This window comes from Cataglyphis hispanica, chromosome 13, assembly GCF_021464435.1.
Source record: "Cataglyphis hispanica isolate Lineage 1 chromosome 13, ULB_Chis1_1.0, whole genome shotgun sequence".
Taxonomy (NCBI): Eukaryota; Metazoa; Arthropoda; class Insecta; order Hymenoptera; family Formicidae; genus Cataglyphis; species Cataglyphis hispanica.
Window position 1 is genome coordinate 1,317,189 of NC_065966.1, and position 17,226 is coordinate 1,334,414.

General features: G+C 38.8%; 1 protein-coding gene across 2 annotated transcripts; it reads left to right on the top strand.

Annotated features, from left to right (window-relative positions):
* Window positions 1-301: 301 nt before the first annotated feature.
* On the top strand, window positions 302-17,205 carry LOC126854301 (titin homolog). Of its 2 annotated transcripts, XM_050600887.1 has the most exons (35): window positions 302-1,448; window positions 1,532-1,886; window positions 1,963-2,214; window positions 2,293-2,436; window positions 2,496-2,825; window positions 2,953-3,125; window positions 3,187-3,289; window positions 4,348-4,511; window positions 4,594-4,815; window positions 4,881-5,134; window positions 5,200-5,360; window positions 5,441-5,711; window positions 6,009-6,254; window positions 6,315-6,447; window positions 8,612-8,780; window positions 8,840-8,876; window positions 8,946-9,081; window positions 9,155-9,311; window positions 9,583-9,711; window positions 9,805-10,152; window positions 10,265-10,430; window positions 10,503-10,656; window positions 10,745-10,871; window positions 10,974-11,174; window positions 11,262-11,431; window positions 11,505-12,263; window positions 12,868-13,030; window positions 13,741-14,082; window positions 14,235-14,532; window positions 14,609-14,750; window positions 14,835-15,034; window positions 15,138-15,290; window positions 15,386-15,509; window positions 15,891-16,692; window positions 16,791-17,205. In XM_050600887.1, the coding sequence occupies exons 1-35, from the start codon at window positions 711-713 to the stop codon at window positions 17,009-17,011; spliced, it is 8,544 nt and encodes a 2,847-aa protein (XP_050456844.1). In that variant the 5' UTR covers window positions 302-710; the 3' UTR covers window positions 17,012-17,205. The 2 variants fall into 2 exon arrangements, with proteins under 2 accessions (XP_050456844.1, XP_050456845.1); XM_050600888.1 differs by lacking the exon at window positions 15,891-16,692 and having other exon boundaries at window positions 16,791-17,029.
* The last annotated feature ends 21 nt before the right edge of the window (window positions 17,206-17,226 follow it).

A 17,226-nucleotide genomic window follows, 5' to 3' on the forward strand; every position in this document is an offset into this window, starting at 1 on the left:
ATCATCAATCAGAAAGATCCGTCATCCGCGCTCATCACGACAAAGCTTCTTCATCATCCGAAATCGGCGCATCAAATCAGATCGATCAAGAATCTCGATCAGGTCAAGATCACTCGATTCCGACTCAGATCTCGGCAAATCATCGCGATCTCGGCAGTCAATCAAATCGCAGCGATCGTCCAGTCAGGGATAAAGGATTTCGGCGATCGTCGATCAGGCATCAAATCATACAGGATATCAAGATCCGTCGCTCAGAAGTCATCGGCGTCAGATCAGTGATCATCGAACATCGATCAGATAAGATCGAAGATCAGAGCAAACAAAGATATAAAGACGCAAAAAAAGATCAAGAATTAGAAGAAAAGGCATGTATAAAACAAAAACAAGAAGAAAAATTGAACAAAGAAATTCAAAAGTTACAGTCAAGAGAGGATAAAGATTTATGTTTAAAAGTGAATGAATATCAGGAAAAACAAAAAGATGACTCAATATTCAAAAAACGACAAGAACAGAAAAAATCGCAATCTGAAAAAATAGAAAGAACAATAAGAGAAGAAGAACAGAGACACTGGAAGCCACGGGAAGATGAAAATTGGTTACGCACGAGAAAAGAGGAGCGAATTAACATAAATGATAAACATAAATTAGACACAGAAAGTAAAGACGAATACGATCATCAGAGAAAAGATGATAATAAAAGACTCCATCGAATGGAAATGGAAAGCTTAGAAAATAAAAAAGCCGTGGGACGATCCGAAAGAGATGAAACTGATTATATATTTAGAACAAACGAGGAAAGGTTTCAGAAAAGAAGAGAGGAAAAGAGAATCAGAGAAGACGAAACTGCTAGATTATTATGGGAAGAAGGACAAAAATTACGAAAAAGACAAGAGGAAGAAATATTCAGGAATAAAGAAAGAAGAAAGGAGCAAATAAGAGAAAGCGAATGGTCCAGAAGACGTGAAAACGAATCCGATCGCTTCCTTAAAAACATGTTGGAAACCAAATACAAGCCCGACAAATCGACCGCAATGTTTTTCGACGTCGATTATTCGCGAGAGTATACTTCACGATTTGATTCTGGTATTTCGACGCTTTCTAGCACTTCCAGATCGTACAGCTGGAGAGATTCTTTAACGTCATTAACTAGAACAAGAATCGACGACTACTGGGATCATAAATTACACGACTCTTTTATGGATAAATATTATTTCGACACAGGATCGTCGTACAGAAGGCGCAAGAAAAGAGAAAACCGTATGATTCGCGCGAGATCGACGAGTTTGCTGAAATACGAAGACTATTCAACCGGAGATAGTGATGCTACCATTGTACCTAGCACTCGACGTATTCGACCCTTCCGACGCACAAAAACGGAAGCTATCCCACGTATCAATCTCGACATTTACGAATTTCCTTCTAGCTACGCTGGCTTCGGTCAAACTGAAGTACTTGTCCAATATTAAATTATTTCTTAATGCTTTACAAACAAAGCAAAATTTTTTAAAATAATTTTTCATATATATTGCAGGATCTTCCGTGGGACAAACCAAAAAAGCCATCGTTTTGCACGAGACTGACGAACAGAATCGTAGGAATTGGCATGAGAACAAGATTGACCTGCACCGTTCTTGGTAATCCGGAACCGCGCGTCTACTGGACTAGAGATGGCCAAAAGTTAGATGTATCAGATAGTCGGTGCAAAACGCGATACGAGAACGGTATGGCTTATCTGGAATTATACGACGCACTTCCCACAGACGCCGGAATATATGCGTGCGTAGCTGAGAATACACACGGCATTTCGAGCACCGAATCCACCTTGAGCGTTTACTCCGATTATAAACCTACGCATTCGCCTCCAACATTTGTAAAATCGATTAAAGGTATGCACGTACGCAAATTTGTTATATGCGTTTTAATTTTCGCATGCATTTTATTAACATAATTTTTTTCGCTTAGACACTTACCGATATTCCGATCAGAAGCTCATCTTGGAATGTCGTGTACGAGCACATCCGACTCCTTCGATTTCTTGGTTGAAAGACGGGGGGCGGATTCTTGAGGGCGAGCGTTACGAGCAGATCTATCTCGACGATGATGTGTATCGATTAGAGATAGCGAATCCTAATGCCGCAGATAATGGACGATACACGTGTCGTGCGGTAAACGAGCTGCACAGCGAGGAAATATCTCATATGGTTCACATCGAAGGTGATTGAGAAATTATATGCCATGAATAAAAGAAAGAAGTATTCAAATATAATATAAGGGATTAAAATATGATTTTAGATTGGCGATCCACGAGCCGATACGATCTAAAATCGAGCGATGAAACTGGATCAGAATTAACGCGACTACCACGATTCTCCAATCTATTAAAGGATTACAACGTGCCCGCTGGGGGCACCATTGCTCTTCAAGTAGAAGTTAAAGGTAATAAGCCGTTTGATTTACTTATTAATTTTCGAATCTTCCATTGATTTATTGTACAGGTACACCAGCTCCGGAAGTAAGATGGTTACGCGGTGATCGGAAGGAGCCGATAGCCATATCGAAGGCGAGAACCTTCGCCGAGCGTGGACTTCACACATTAATTGTACCCGAGGCGACAGAATCGGAAAGAGGCACATACGTGTGTAGAGCGATCAATGCTTACGGACAAGTGGACACGTCGGCGACAGTAGACGTAATATCATCGAGCACTATCGATGGCGGAAAACCGGCGGTGTTCGTCTCGAGACCGTCCAAAAAATCGATTGACGTGACAGTCGGTGAAGACGTCAGTATATCCTTCCGAGTCAGCGGTACCCCTAAGCCACGAGGTAAAATTTAACAATACGACTCTATTGTATTTTAATAATTTATTGTATTCTTGGACAGGAGATCAATTTGCATTTTTTTTTCTTTCTGTCTCTTTTTCATTCTCCATTTTATTTTTTATTGTTCTAGTAAACTGGATGAAAGGATTAACGGACATCACGGACGGACCGAGATCGTACAAGGAGAGTATTGATGATTATGTCAGATTAACGTTAAAAAGAGCCGTACCTTCTGATGAAGGTACCTATTGCATTCTTGTTAAGAATAGATATGGCTGCGACAGAAGCTTCTTCTCGATCAAGGTGAGAATATTCGGTAAATCTGGAACAGGAAAAATATAATCAGTAATATGTTCGCGAACAGGTGAAGCAACGCGCTAGGTCATTGACCCCATCGCCAGATTGGAATTCCGTTACCGAGCGTGACGCAGGCGAAGAGCACGATGATGACATGTCATATGTGAGAAGTAAGTGACCCTCTTGCCATTATTTATTAATTAAAAAGAGGAATAAAATAAATAATGAGATTTTGCAATATTATTTCCTAAATTTGCTAAAATTTAAATTTAAAACAAACTCATTTAATGTCACAACAATAGATTCTAAAACTGATACAAATATCAAATAAATATTGTATAACTAATCAAAATTAGAATGGCAAACAAGTATGCACCAACTGCAAGGTATAGTTAGCTTTTAATGGCCGGACGCCAGTTCTGACGCCTGGACTAACATAAGCGGTCGCGCGAATTGACGTCAACATTTAGTTTGATTATTCATCGAGTTGATGTACTGGCTTGAAGATCTCCTTAAACGAACATAAATTGATCTTTGAAGCGAGTGAGAGGCGATATTCTAAAATGTAAGATCTCAATTGAATTTATAATTGATATATTCGCAAAATGTAAGCATAGCACTCGCGTAACGTGTAAAATAAATGCAATAGGAGAACATCCAAGTTTCTTTCGAGGAGCATCTTTCGAAAGCCAGGTTATTTTAGTTTGTCTTCCTTTTTCATCTCCCACCAACACTGCGCGAATATCATAAATTGAAAATTCAGTCGTCGTCGGAACGTGAATCATTTCGTATATCCTACTATTCAAAACTTTCAGTTTTCTCACGATATTTTGTGCTAAAAGAAAATATCTCGCGGGATGTGAAAAATCATTTTTTTATTTTGTCAATATTTTTCTTCATAAATGCTATCAAACATTTATCAAAATTTTTATAATATTTTTTATATAATAAAGTAAAATCTATCATGAAGCCACACGATCATGGGATCGTTGTCAGCGATGGAAACGATATCACTATCTCACGTTTGAGAAGTTCATGGACCAATAAGAACTGTTTGATCATTGATTTTTTAGAATATCTGTATGGACATCGAGGTCAGCTTAAACAGATAACTATTGTAACAAATTATCAATATTTTAAAAATACATTTTATATTTGAAAAAGATGCTTAATTAAATATTTAAATAATATTTTACATTATACATGATCTTATTATGATTTTTATCAGACGTACCTGGTCCGATTAGTAGCGAGCCCGTCGCCGTTGATGGCGGAAAGAATTGGTTGTCGCTGACTTGGGGTAAAGCAGAGAGAAGAGGACCAGCTCCGGTAATCGCTTATAAAGTCGACGCTTGGCTTCTTGGAAGTGACGGAGGTGCACGATGGGTAGAGGTGAGACAAATAATACTTCGATTGTACACATCATATTATTCTAATTTATTATTTTATTACTTAAATCTTTGATATAATGCAGCTGGGAATCACGCCGATCAACGCGTTCGACGCGTTCAATTTGCGACCGGGTGGAGAGTACAAGTTCCGCGTAACCCCGCGAAATCGTTACGGATGGGGCGAACCGGTTACCATGACGAATTCAGTTTTAGTGAGCGAAAGTACAGATCTTCCGGAATTCACGAAAATCTTACCGGGTCAATTGAAAGCTCTCGAGAGAACGTCGATAAAATTGGAATGTGAGGTAAGATCGTAACGACAATGTTTAACTTGCTTCACACATACCCGTTTGAATAACGTCAATTTCAGATTCGCGGTGATTCCAAGATAGATGTACGATGGTACCGTGAAACAACGGAAATAGATCAGCACAGTGACCCAAGATTCGCGATACATCGCAATGGTTCCAAATGTTTCTTAACAATTGCGAATATCAGAGAGGATGATTCCGGGAGGTATGTTTGCGAGGCAAACAACAAGATCGGTAAAGTATCGTCGTTCTCTAGGGTTCTCGTCGTTAACGATCCAAGAATTATCGAGGCTGATATAAAACTCAGAACAAAGTAAGTAGATATATTATCGCGAGAACGACAAGGCTAGTGATAACATTATATAATTTCGTTAAAAGTTTGAGCATCGAACCGGAAGATAAACCGCCGCAATTCACCATGAGAATACGGGACAGGCGAGTGCAGACAACTTATCCGGTAAGGCTTACCTGTCAAGTTATTGGGCATCCCGTTCCAGAGATTACATGGTATAAGAATGAAGCAAAGATCTCCCAAGACGGTGATTATCTCGATACAAAGAATATTCAAAATATTCAAAATATGAAAATATTTTCTAAAAATCCAAACTTCCTCTTTCAGATCGTCATATCTTCTGGGACGACGACTCAAACTTCCACACCCTGGAAATAATTCATTCTACCCTCGACGATTCCGGATGTTACATGGTGACAGCGAGGAATGTAAACGGCTCGGTATCTTGTCGATGTAATCTTGTGGTGGATAAGGGAATTCGAGCTTACGTTGCCCCAGAGTTTTTTCGCGGTCTCGACGCAGCTTACACAATTCAATCTGGCGGGGAGCTGCGAATGTCCGCGCAACTCGAAGCTTATCCGAGTGTTGGTGTCGTCTGGTAAGCAATTATGATTAAAAGCCAAGTTACACGTAACATATCGTAAATCACGTTAGCACAAGCGTGTTGAAATCTTCATAAAAATTTAATATCGAAAATAAATTTGCGTGGGACTGTTAAATCGCATAAATCAGCGCAACTCGGACACTGAGAGACGCAACTAAATCGGATGATTCGGACATACTAAAGTTACTTTAACTTCGATTAATTTTATCAATACGATTAAATTATAATCAATGATACAAATAATTATTATAATACAAAAAATACTATCTTAATTTCTTTATTTTGTATTAGGCATCGCGATGGTATTCGACTACGACCTAATAGAAGAGCCGTAATGACATTGAGCCACGACGGTACTGTCCAATTCTCTCTGCCTAACATCACTGCGCGAGATGCCGGAGTTTACAGCTGCACCGCGACGAATGCAGTCGGTCATGCGGAGACATCGACCAGGGTGGCTGTCATCGCGGATGCAATTCCGGATCAATCGTCCATTGATGGATCATTCAACGTTATGAGTGCATCTCCGGATATACCGTGAGTCTCGAAGACAGAGCGCAAAGCTATAAAATATATAATCGCTCCTCTTTTCCTTAGATATTCCAAGGAGCCACTTTTTGTCACGAAACCATTATCAACCGAAGCAGTTGAGGGAGATACGGTCGTCATATTCTGCGAAGTCGTCGGAGATCCTAAGCCCGAAGTAATATGGCTGCGCGATTTTCTAAAGGTAAACGAAATTTTTTGAATGCATTTGTGACATTCTGCGACTTTCTAAATACAAGATCGATAATAATTGGCGATAAAAGCAGACTATAAAGAGAATTTTAATATATCTCTTAATTATTCACGATTAAATTATAAGCAAGTGTAATTAAAATTAATATTATGCAAATGATGAAGTGACGTGTATCTAATACTGCGTGTTACATGGATCAAAGTATTTAAAAAAAAAATGATCACATAAGAAAACGTATTATACCCATAGAAGCGGACAATGTATCGTATGCGCCGAGAAAATGGCATTGACATTGAATGGTTCCATAAATGGTAACAACGTGCGTTGCACGTTATATTATTTTTTTTAATACGAACGAATGAATAAGACGCTCGGGAAAAGAATCTGTACAATGAATCGTACACGAATTCAAGATAGGAAGTGATACATTTTTTTTTTTTTTATTGAAGAAATATCCATTTATTCGCACATTATTCCGCAATATCTGCATAATTGTAAAATGTATACAGTATCCCCCCACTTTCATCGTCGGCTTCCTTCGTCGGTGGATCAGCATTGTAATGTACGAGCGTCAAAACAGTCGTGTCGTGCAACTTTAACGAACGAACAGCCGCTCTAACTTTTAATCAGCTGTATACGATACGATGTCGCGCAATATATATTATGTGACACGTGACTTTATATGACACGTAAATTATTATTTCTATTATATATTTGATTATTCTATAAGATTCTATAAGATTTCAAAATTTCTGGCAAGCAACGAAGAAGTAACCATTTAATTAATCTAAACAATATTCACTCCGACGAATTAAATTCAACTCCATGTGGAATACGACAGTGTAAGTGAAACGTTTAAATAATTGTTTATTTAGCCGAGAGAAGTGAAATCAAATAATTTCATAAGACCCAGGTCAAATTTGCGAGGCGTAGACTAAAAATAAATTATTAAATAAATTAAATTAAAATAAATTATTAAATATGTACAAAAATTTGCTTATACTAGAAACTTGCATATGCAAATAAATATGTATATTATTGCAAATATAGTTCGCATTTGACTAAATAATATAGATCAAATATGTGGGCAAAGTAATCATGAAAGTTTGTAAGGATTATCAAAAATTGATTCTTCCTATAAACAAGTAAATTAAATTTAAATTTTACAAATATAAATAATTTTTTTTTTTATATATTCAATTATTTTCATATACATATTTATAATGGCATTGCCGAAAGACCTTGCCACTGTCTACAATTTAAGGCGCCTGTCTTTCGCAATCGGAAGTATATCCTCCGCATAAATTGAAACGTAGGCGAGCCATAATACGACAGATGCAAGATAGATGTGTCTCGGAGGGTTCATTATGTCACGATTTCCAATCCAAGGGTGAAAATTTGTGTGGCTTTCCGCTTGTCTAGACTCTATTAATGGAAATCGAGATCTTTAAATTCATGAGAGGAACGGGAGTGTATTACGAGAAACGGTAATATACTCATTGGTACTCGCGTAATACGCACAACCACGAGATCGGACTGCAACGATCTGTTCGACTTTCGCTCCCTATATGGGCTAGAACCATGACGAAGACATCTCTCAGCTCTCTTTTCTCTCGCTCTTATCCGCATCCAGCATCGTACCGCACGCTGAGTTTTAACCCCGTCTCGTAATCTTGCGTAAGAACTAACATCCAAAGTCTGTCAATACGACGAATTAAGAGAACCATGGGGACATCCAATAACACGCCTTACACGCAATGCGTCACGCACGAGGAAACCGTAAACGTCATCCCGCGAGTCAATGCATCTTCGTTGTTTATTATGATTTTCGTTTAATGCTGTCGGTGACATCAATGACGTCGCAAAAACGTCCATTTGACGTCAATATTAAAACCGTCGCCTAAAGCTATTTTAAATCATTCCTTTATATTCATTCTCGACGATATAATGTCACCCTAACAGTTGACTTATGCATGTTATTGTCGTCAGCGATAAAACTTACGCGTGAGGTAACCGAGCGGTGAGCGCATCGATAAGAAGTAGTATAAACATTCGCGATTCACGGCACTCCAGTCCGGTTAAATCTACAAGTATTTGCTCTAGCAATCTTAGAACCTTGAATATTCATATTACCTTATGCACGTTCTGTTTGCAGCCCGATTATTACAAGGACGCGCCTCATTTCCGGCTGGTGGGCGCAGGACCACAATATCGGTTGGAAATACCTTACGCCAAACTCAACTTCACTGGAACGTATTCCGTGATCGCTCGCAACTGTCATGGGGAAGCTAAAGCTGTAATTTCCCTGCAAATTTATGCCAAAGGTGAGACCCGAACATGAAATATTATTTTATGCAGATTCAATCAACAACGATTTTTTCAGGTCAAGGCAAAGAGGAACAAACACAAAAATCTCACGGGTAAGATACTTACATATAATTATACGTAGATATATTATCTATCTTTTAATAAAACATTAAATTTCGTAGAAAAGTGATGACCCTTCCGATTATAAAAAGGGAACTGCGAGATCTCAGGTGCTGCGACGGTGACGCTGTCTCTCTGGAGTGTAAAGTTTACGCCACGCCGGAACCGCCGTTTATTCGTTGGGAACGAGGAGGCAAAGTAATAAGAAAATGCCTTATTAATGTCACTGGCGGTTGATAAACTGTGTAATGTAAAAAATATCTCTTGCTAGATTATAGCTATGACGGGCGATTTCGCCACCGAGTTCGATGGCGAAACGGCGCGATTAAGTATTCAGCACGTCTATCCAGAGGATGAAGGAGAGTACACGTGTGTGGCTTACAACGACCTTGGGAAAGCGTATACATCGGCGTGCCTAGTTGTGGATGGTAATAATCCTCGAGACTGCTTTACAAAAGCGTTTCCAAATAAAGACGCAATCGTGACCATCTTTCTCTGAATTGACTTTGTTATGTTAATATGCGCTCACATTCAAAGATTACGTAACATAAGCATGACTAAGAAACGCAAGTTAATCATAATTTTTTATCTCCCTGCAACGTATACGTGTTATCCTTATGTGTCACACAGTAGATACACGTACAAGTCAGAATTTATAATCTCAAATATTCGTAAACATCCGATAAATCTGTGTCGCAGTACCCGAGGGAAAGGAAAATATACTGAGTCAAAGATTGACGAGGCCAGTAGGTCTACTATCGTCAGGATCAACGCCGAGATCGACACCGCGATCCACGCCAATCAGGAGTTTATCACCGGCGGTTTCACGTAAGATAAAAATTTAAAAGAAAAAAAAACTAAAAAACTTAAGCGAGATGATACAACGTGGAAGAGATAATCAAACGAGAGAATTGCTTTCAGACGGACGCGAATTCAGATCACCGCAAGTTTTGCCGCGAGGCGGCACGTCGTCGAAACGACCGAAGGTTTGCCCACCGAAATTTTACGCGGTGCCGCACAATCGTCTGGTCCAGGAAGGCGAGACTGTACGTTTCCAGTGCGCGGTGATCGGTCATCCCACGCCTTGGGTAAGATGGGACAAGAACGGTAGCATCGTGACACCGAGTGCGAGGATCTCCATCAAGGAACGAGACGATGTTAAGATACTTGAGATTGTTGATGTAATGCGGGAGGATGCCGCTCTCTATAGAGTAACGGCGGAGAACGATTTTGGTCGGATCGAGGCCAGCGCTCGTCTTGAAGTAATAAGTACGTAAAAATATCTTACAACAGAGAAAAAGTACATCTCTTTCCATATGTGTTATACAAATTTTTTTCTTTTTTTAATAAATTTTATATTAAATTTGCGAATCGGCAAAAGGTCGATATGAATCGACAAGTCGGACTATCAGGACTAGAAGCGCTTCACCTAGGACTTATCCTTCCTTCGATCGGAGCCTACTGTCAACTACTAGTAGAATAAGCGAACGTTTGCAGCTGGAATGCCGCATAAGAGGAACACCGAGTGTAACGCCGACGTGGTACAGGTAAAAACGCGGAGATTTCATCAGGCGATACATAAATTTGCAACAAAATATTATCTTTAAATTTTTATCTAGAAATGGACGACCTTTGGAACGATCTGCTAGAATAAAGAGATATTTTGACAGCACGACGGCTAGAATCGAAATATCGAAAGTAAAGGCCAGTGACGCGGGTGAATATACCTGTGTAGCGACCAATGTCCTTGGATCAACGAGAAGTACTTGTGAGGTGAATGAATGCTCGTTATGATCTAATAATTTGTCGTTAGAGTTTCCTCGAGATTCTCCGTTACATTATTTCATCAATTTATTCTCAGGTAACCATATTAGATCCGCGCGATTCGTCTATTGCGGACAAGGACGCACCGCGATTTCTCCGATTATTGCCGGAAGAGTCGATTGTCATGGAAAATCATTGTCATGAATTTCAGACAGGAATCACAGGTAGAATTTATTTTATTTTTTTAATTTTTATACTTAACTAAGCTTTCGAGAAAAATAATAAAATCTACAATATAAGATATGTTATTTATTTTTGTCTCACAGGCACACCTCCTTTCGCGATCACGTGGTCCAAGGACGGTCGCGAGTTACCTGACAATGATTATTATAAATACGTTATATATGGAGACGGTGGCATTGCTCTTAGATTATCCGAGGTTCGCCCGCAAGACGCCGGTGAATACACCTGCGTTGTGCGAAATGATTTCGGTGTTGCGTCCTGCAGTAGCCTCTTTGCTGTTCAAGGTCTGATCTGTTTTCATCTCATATTTTCATATTATTAATATTAAATTTTTTATCTAAAACGCTTTATCTGTCAATGTTTTGAAACAGACTACAAAGACGTTCCCAAATTGGCATTACAATTTACAAAAACTCCACTATCAGTAATCGGCGTTAAAGGCGCTACCGCTTGTTTCTGTGTTCGAACGCAGTGTGAAAAAACCGTGGAACTTACTTGGACGATTAACGGGAAAGACGCTAGAGAAAATACAAAGTGTAAGGTATGTAAAATAAAATATGTAGATATATTATTAAATAAGTGCTTGCTGTTAATTATCATTTATATGTTTAAAGATCGAAAGAGATGGCAATGTCAGCATTTTGAGAATACGCGACATATGTTCGCGCGATACAGGAGAGATTAGATGCACAGCTTCCGTAAACGGAAAGGGTCCATCCATCAGTTGCGTTGCCAATCTGCGATTACAACGTTCGCTGGACGACAGAAGCTCCCCGCCAGTTGTTGCAATGACAAAGCCCGAAGATATTCAATCTCATGCACAGGCTAAGCTATCGTTAACGAACATTAATAACACAGGCATGCCAGAAAAAATCACGGAGCTATCGTCATTAAAACATCGACGACGACGTGAGGAATCACCGACGCGAATCAGATCGTCTTCGTTTCCACGGCGGATCGTATCTTACGCTAAGAATGTTTCTCCTTTGCCAGCGAGAAAATGCGTTCTTAACAAAGCGTCAGCTGATATTGAGAAATCACGATTTGGAAGCGATCTATCGCGACAAAGAATTACAAAAAAGAATTTAGATAATAACGTAGAAATTTCGAACGATCGAAAATTGTCATCGTCATTAAACGAGACAAATGAGACGGATATCTCGATGAATTTATTATCACCAAAGAAAACGGAAGTTAATTTAGATACTAATATCGTATCGAATGAAGAGCGTGCGGAAACACTCCTAGAAGAGTTGATGAAAGCTACGATAGTAAAAGATCCAGCTGACGTTACAGTATTTAAAGGAAACAGCGCAGTAGTCAGAATAACTTATCAAGGACGTCCCGAACCGACAATTAAATGGCTTCGAGTGGTAAGTTCGTCATCTGTAATTTATCGATTTTATCGATTAGTATCGTTAGAAATATTCTAATAATATAACGACACATAATTCTCTGATTCCCGTGCGAGCAAATTTTGTATATGAAAGAGTCGACTATTCCTCACAATAAGCGCTCTGTTTCGTGATTATAATATAAACTACTTATCAATATAAATCAGCGCGATCGTACTAAATTAATCTAAGCGAGATTCTATCGATCTCCAAGTCTCTCCACGATGCGAATAAACACGCGAGCATAACTCTCCTATACACACATTAATATACTGTCAGTTATTTAAGATGATCATTTGCTTATCTTTAGCCCCGAGAAATATTGCTGAGACAATTTCTTACTATAATATGTATAAAATCCCCACCAAAATGTGGGACACATGTGTAAACTTCTAAAAGCAATCCAGATATATATATATATATACATACATTTCGGGCGTCGCGTATCATTGCACGCTTCAATACAGCCACGTACGCAGCTGCCGTCAATCAACTTTATCTGTTTACATTAATTCCTAGGTATTTCTTTTTGATGCCTTTGATACATTTTATATATGATAAAATATTTTAATTTTAATTTAAGAATCGCGAACTGCAGCCAGATGAGAAGATTAAAATAATCAGCGGGAACGGTACGTCTTGCCTGACAATAGACAATGTGACATATGACCACGCTGGAAAATACGAAGTCTCAGTGGAAAATTTATTGGGCAAGGAACGAAGATTTTTCAGTTTAGCTGTGGAAGGTATGTGTCATTTGTGTATGTATATAAATATTCATTCGCTTTCTCGCGCACTCATATTCGAAAAATTATAACATGCCATTAGACTGACGTGCTTCGCGACTCGGCGCTGCTCGATTCGACCTTGGCTTAATTAAGCTTAATTACGCGGAGAGCGTCGGTGTCGCCGATCGGTAACGATGTTCAGTCAGAAGCGTTTTCTGAAACAATCACGTATGTGCACACGTAATTTAGAACGACACATCGTCCTATTGTTCCACGTGCGTAAATGCCTGTTGCACGGTCCAGTTCCTTTCCTCGCGCACAAGGCAGACAACAGTCTCACGTGACACACCACGCAATAATTCCTCCTTCCCGCACTTCCTCCTCCATCAACATTCCACCTCCACTTCCTCTTTCCTCAAGACCGCGTTATGTCTAACATAAGTCTGTCGGTGAAAAGACGCGTGCATCGCGAGAGAGTAGTAATGTACGCGATGCGCATCTTAACGACTGCGACGTAACGTAATGACATGCAGAATTGTTTCAAAACGCACGCGATCGCGCTCCGAGTCAGTGTTTGACGATTCGCAATGTTACTATAAAATTTGAATTAAACGCGCGTTATAAATAATTAATAAAATATAGTAGCGTGTGCCAAAACTATATTATTTATTATTTATTTTCTACGAGGATGAAGATCTGCTAAAAGAGAGATTTTCGTTTCCATTCAGGTCCACCCGAGCCAGTCGCGGATAAACCGAGTGTGAACCTTAGCACTGGCCAAGCTACGATCGTTTGGAGATCGCCACCTTACGACGGAGGTCGCACGGTGATCGGATATACGGTGGAAGCGAAACACACCGGTGAAAGCCCGTGGACGGTAATTGCCGAGTCTTGTCATTCGCTGAGTTATACGGTATTGTCAGCTGAAACGAATTCTGTGACACCGGGTGAGAGTTACCGTTTTCGCGTCCGAGCTGAAAATATTCACGGTCTTAGCAATCCTAGCATGGAGTCTGATCCGGTCAGAATCCCGAAACAAGGAGAAACAATGTTGCAAGAGGAAGACGAAGGTAATAATCTATTTTGAAAGATACAATTTACAATATTAAATTATACATACTTATATTTAAAAAAATCTAAAAAAATATTTCAAGAGATTTGTAGTAAAAATATTATTAAGTAATTAATAATTGCTAAAAAATAATTGTTTTATTTTTTTTAGACGAATTCGAACCGAGCTTTGCAGCTCGTACAGTAGAACCGGAAGAGGGAAAACTTTTCGGCGAAAGATACAATGTTCTTGAAGAGCTAGGAAAAGGGCGATACGGTATAGTTAAAAAGGTCATCGAACAAGCGACGGGCATGAGTTTCGCTGCCAAATTTGTCAAAACAATCAAAGCGAAAGATCGCGAACAGGTGCGCGAAGAAATCAAAATTATGAACGCATTAAGACATCCTAAACTTCTACTACTGGCTGCTGCTTATGAAAGTCCTCGCGAAACTATACTGATCACGGAATAGTAAGATATCAATCATTAGATCTAAATTATTTGTATTAAATTTCAACAATTATAATATTAATTCTTTTTATTTCAGTATTTCAGGTGGAGAACTATTCGAGAGGGTGGTCGCCGACGATTTTACTTTAACCGAGAGGGACAGTATTCTTTTTATGCGTCAAATTTGTCAGGGAGTCGAATATATGCACAAGAACAAAATTGTACATCTCGATTTAAAAGTATGTTTCTCGCGAATGATGGTAAATTATTAATTTGCGATGTACATGAGTTAACAAACAAAGTAACTTGCTTTTATCTTACAGCCCGAAAATATAATGTGCCGTACGCGTACTTCTCATCAGATTAAACTGATCGATTTTGGATTGGCACAGACTTTAAAATCCGATACACCGATCAGAGTGCTTTTTGGCACACCGGAATTTATTCCACCGGAAATCATAAGTTACGAGCCAATCGGCACCGAGTCCGACATGTGGAGCGTCGGTGTAATTTGTTATGTCCTGTAAGTGCTGATTATTTTTAAGCAATTATGCTTGTAAAAATAATCAAAAAAAAATTAAATTATCTAAACGATAATATATCACACTAATTGATCATTATTATAGACTCACCGGTTTGTCGCCGTTCATGGGAGATAACGATGCCGAGACCTTCGCTAACATCACACGGGCAGATTATGATTTAGAAGACGAAGCTTTCGATGCCATATCGAATAACGCCAAGGATTTCATTAGCGGATTACTTATCAAACGAAAAGAGTACGTGTTTAATATCTTTGTATTTTAATAAATATTTAGCCCTCTGATTCAAATAAATTTAAATCTCCTCTTTATCTATGTTTTCTTCGACAAAGATTACGCATGTCAGCCACACAGTGTTTAGAACATCCTTGGATAGCGCAACACATTACGACAATGAGCAGAATAGTTTTGCCGACTGAAAAACTAAAGAAGTTTATTATACGAAGAAAATGGCAGGTATGGATTAATAGATTTTTTTGAAAATTAAAATTATATAATGTTTTGTGTAACGTTATAAAGTGAAAAGTAAAACATAACAAATATATACATGAAGAGATTAATTAATATTTCTTTGCCAAAACAAGAAATAACCAGGACAGCATGTTCCATTGGGAATTAAGAAGCAATAAAAATTTAATTGATATTTAATTGCAACATGTTTTCACGTTGATTTTTCTTTATCAGAATCGATTAACTTAATTTAAGTAATTAAGCATAACATCAATTAGTATTTAATAATATTAGCTTTTCTGTAGTTTGAAATATTGTTTTTTAAATAATCTCAGCATGTACGTGTAAATCTCGAGTGTGCACGCGTTGCGCTATTTATTTCGGCAGAAAACAGGCAATGCCATTCGCGCACTGGGAAGAATGGCAATTCTTTCCGCACATAATAGACGCAGTCCCACAGCAACGGCGGAGTCCTCACCTACACTCGAACAACGATTCGAGATGCAATATTCCGATGATAGGCTTAAATCAATCCGCACTGCTATCGATGAAGATACGGTATGTGTCGTGACAAGCGTGAAAGAAAATTCTGCCGAGGCAGAACCATGGACGCATCCCACGTGTGTGACGGAAAAAAATACCGAGATACAAAAGACACCGACGAAGGAAGAAAGTAGCATGAGTGATCTTTCAAATCAGATCGAAAAGAAAACATCTAAATTACATATCGAATTAATTCCAAAAATACAAGACATCACGACGCGTCTGGAAATTTTAACGTCAAAAGAGAACGGGAAAAGTGACAAAGAGTTTATCGAAAAATCTTACCAACGGGACACGATTCCGAAATCGCAAACATTGCACAGGGTATTTCGTGGCGATTCGCGCGATTCCGGAATAGGTGATTGCGGTTCGAGCCAGATGACATCCTCGTTACAAATAGATGAACTAGAAATAGAGTCCACTATCTTAGAAGAAGTAGATCATGAGACTCACAACCGAGAAAATAAACGAACATTGAGAAAGGAAGAAAATCAACAAAATTCTACGGAGGGCATGTTAGCAAAATTAACACAGGATAAAAAGAATCCTCTTTCTTACAATACCGGAATTATTACGAGCAACGACAAGGTAGCTACAAAGAGTGACGTGACTAAAGCTTCGTGTGAAACTAATCCTGTGCGGAAAGGTGTGTGTAAGCGCGATTAAATTTTGTTTACTTATAATATCGATAACCATTTATCACGCATAGTGAAACAATGTTATTAAAATTTTACAATTTTGCAGTTGCCGATGAGAATACGAACGCAAGGATATTAAGCGGACGCAATCGCGATAAATTCCTTCCAACCGGAAACGTAAGTCGCACGGCCAAGATATTCGAAAGAGAGAGTGGAACATCGAAATCGGATAATTCACAGATTCCGCAACGCGCGTGTCCTGCTTTGGTCACAGCAAAGCCGCACAACGAAAGAATACAGAAAGCTTTTGCGTTTTGGAATAAATAAAGATATCTGTTGAAAATATACCGACACCGAAATCAAATATAAATCGAAGTAGATAGAACTTCGTACCATTTTCAAACGATATAGAAATGCATTGTTTATGAGAAATCACGAATTATAGAAATATTGTTCTTTACGCACTTGTATGTACAGTAGTGATGTATAATCTGTTGAATATATATCTGTTGAAGTCATAATCCTTACTTGCTCCTAACATT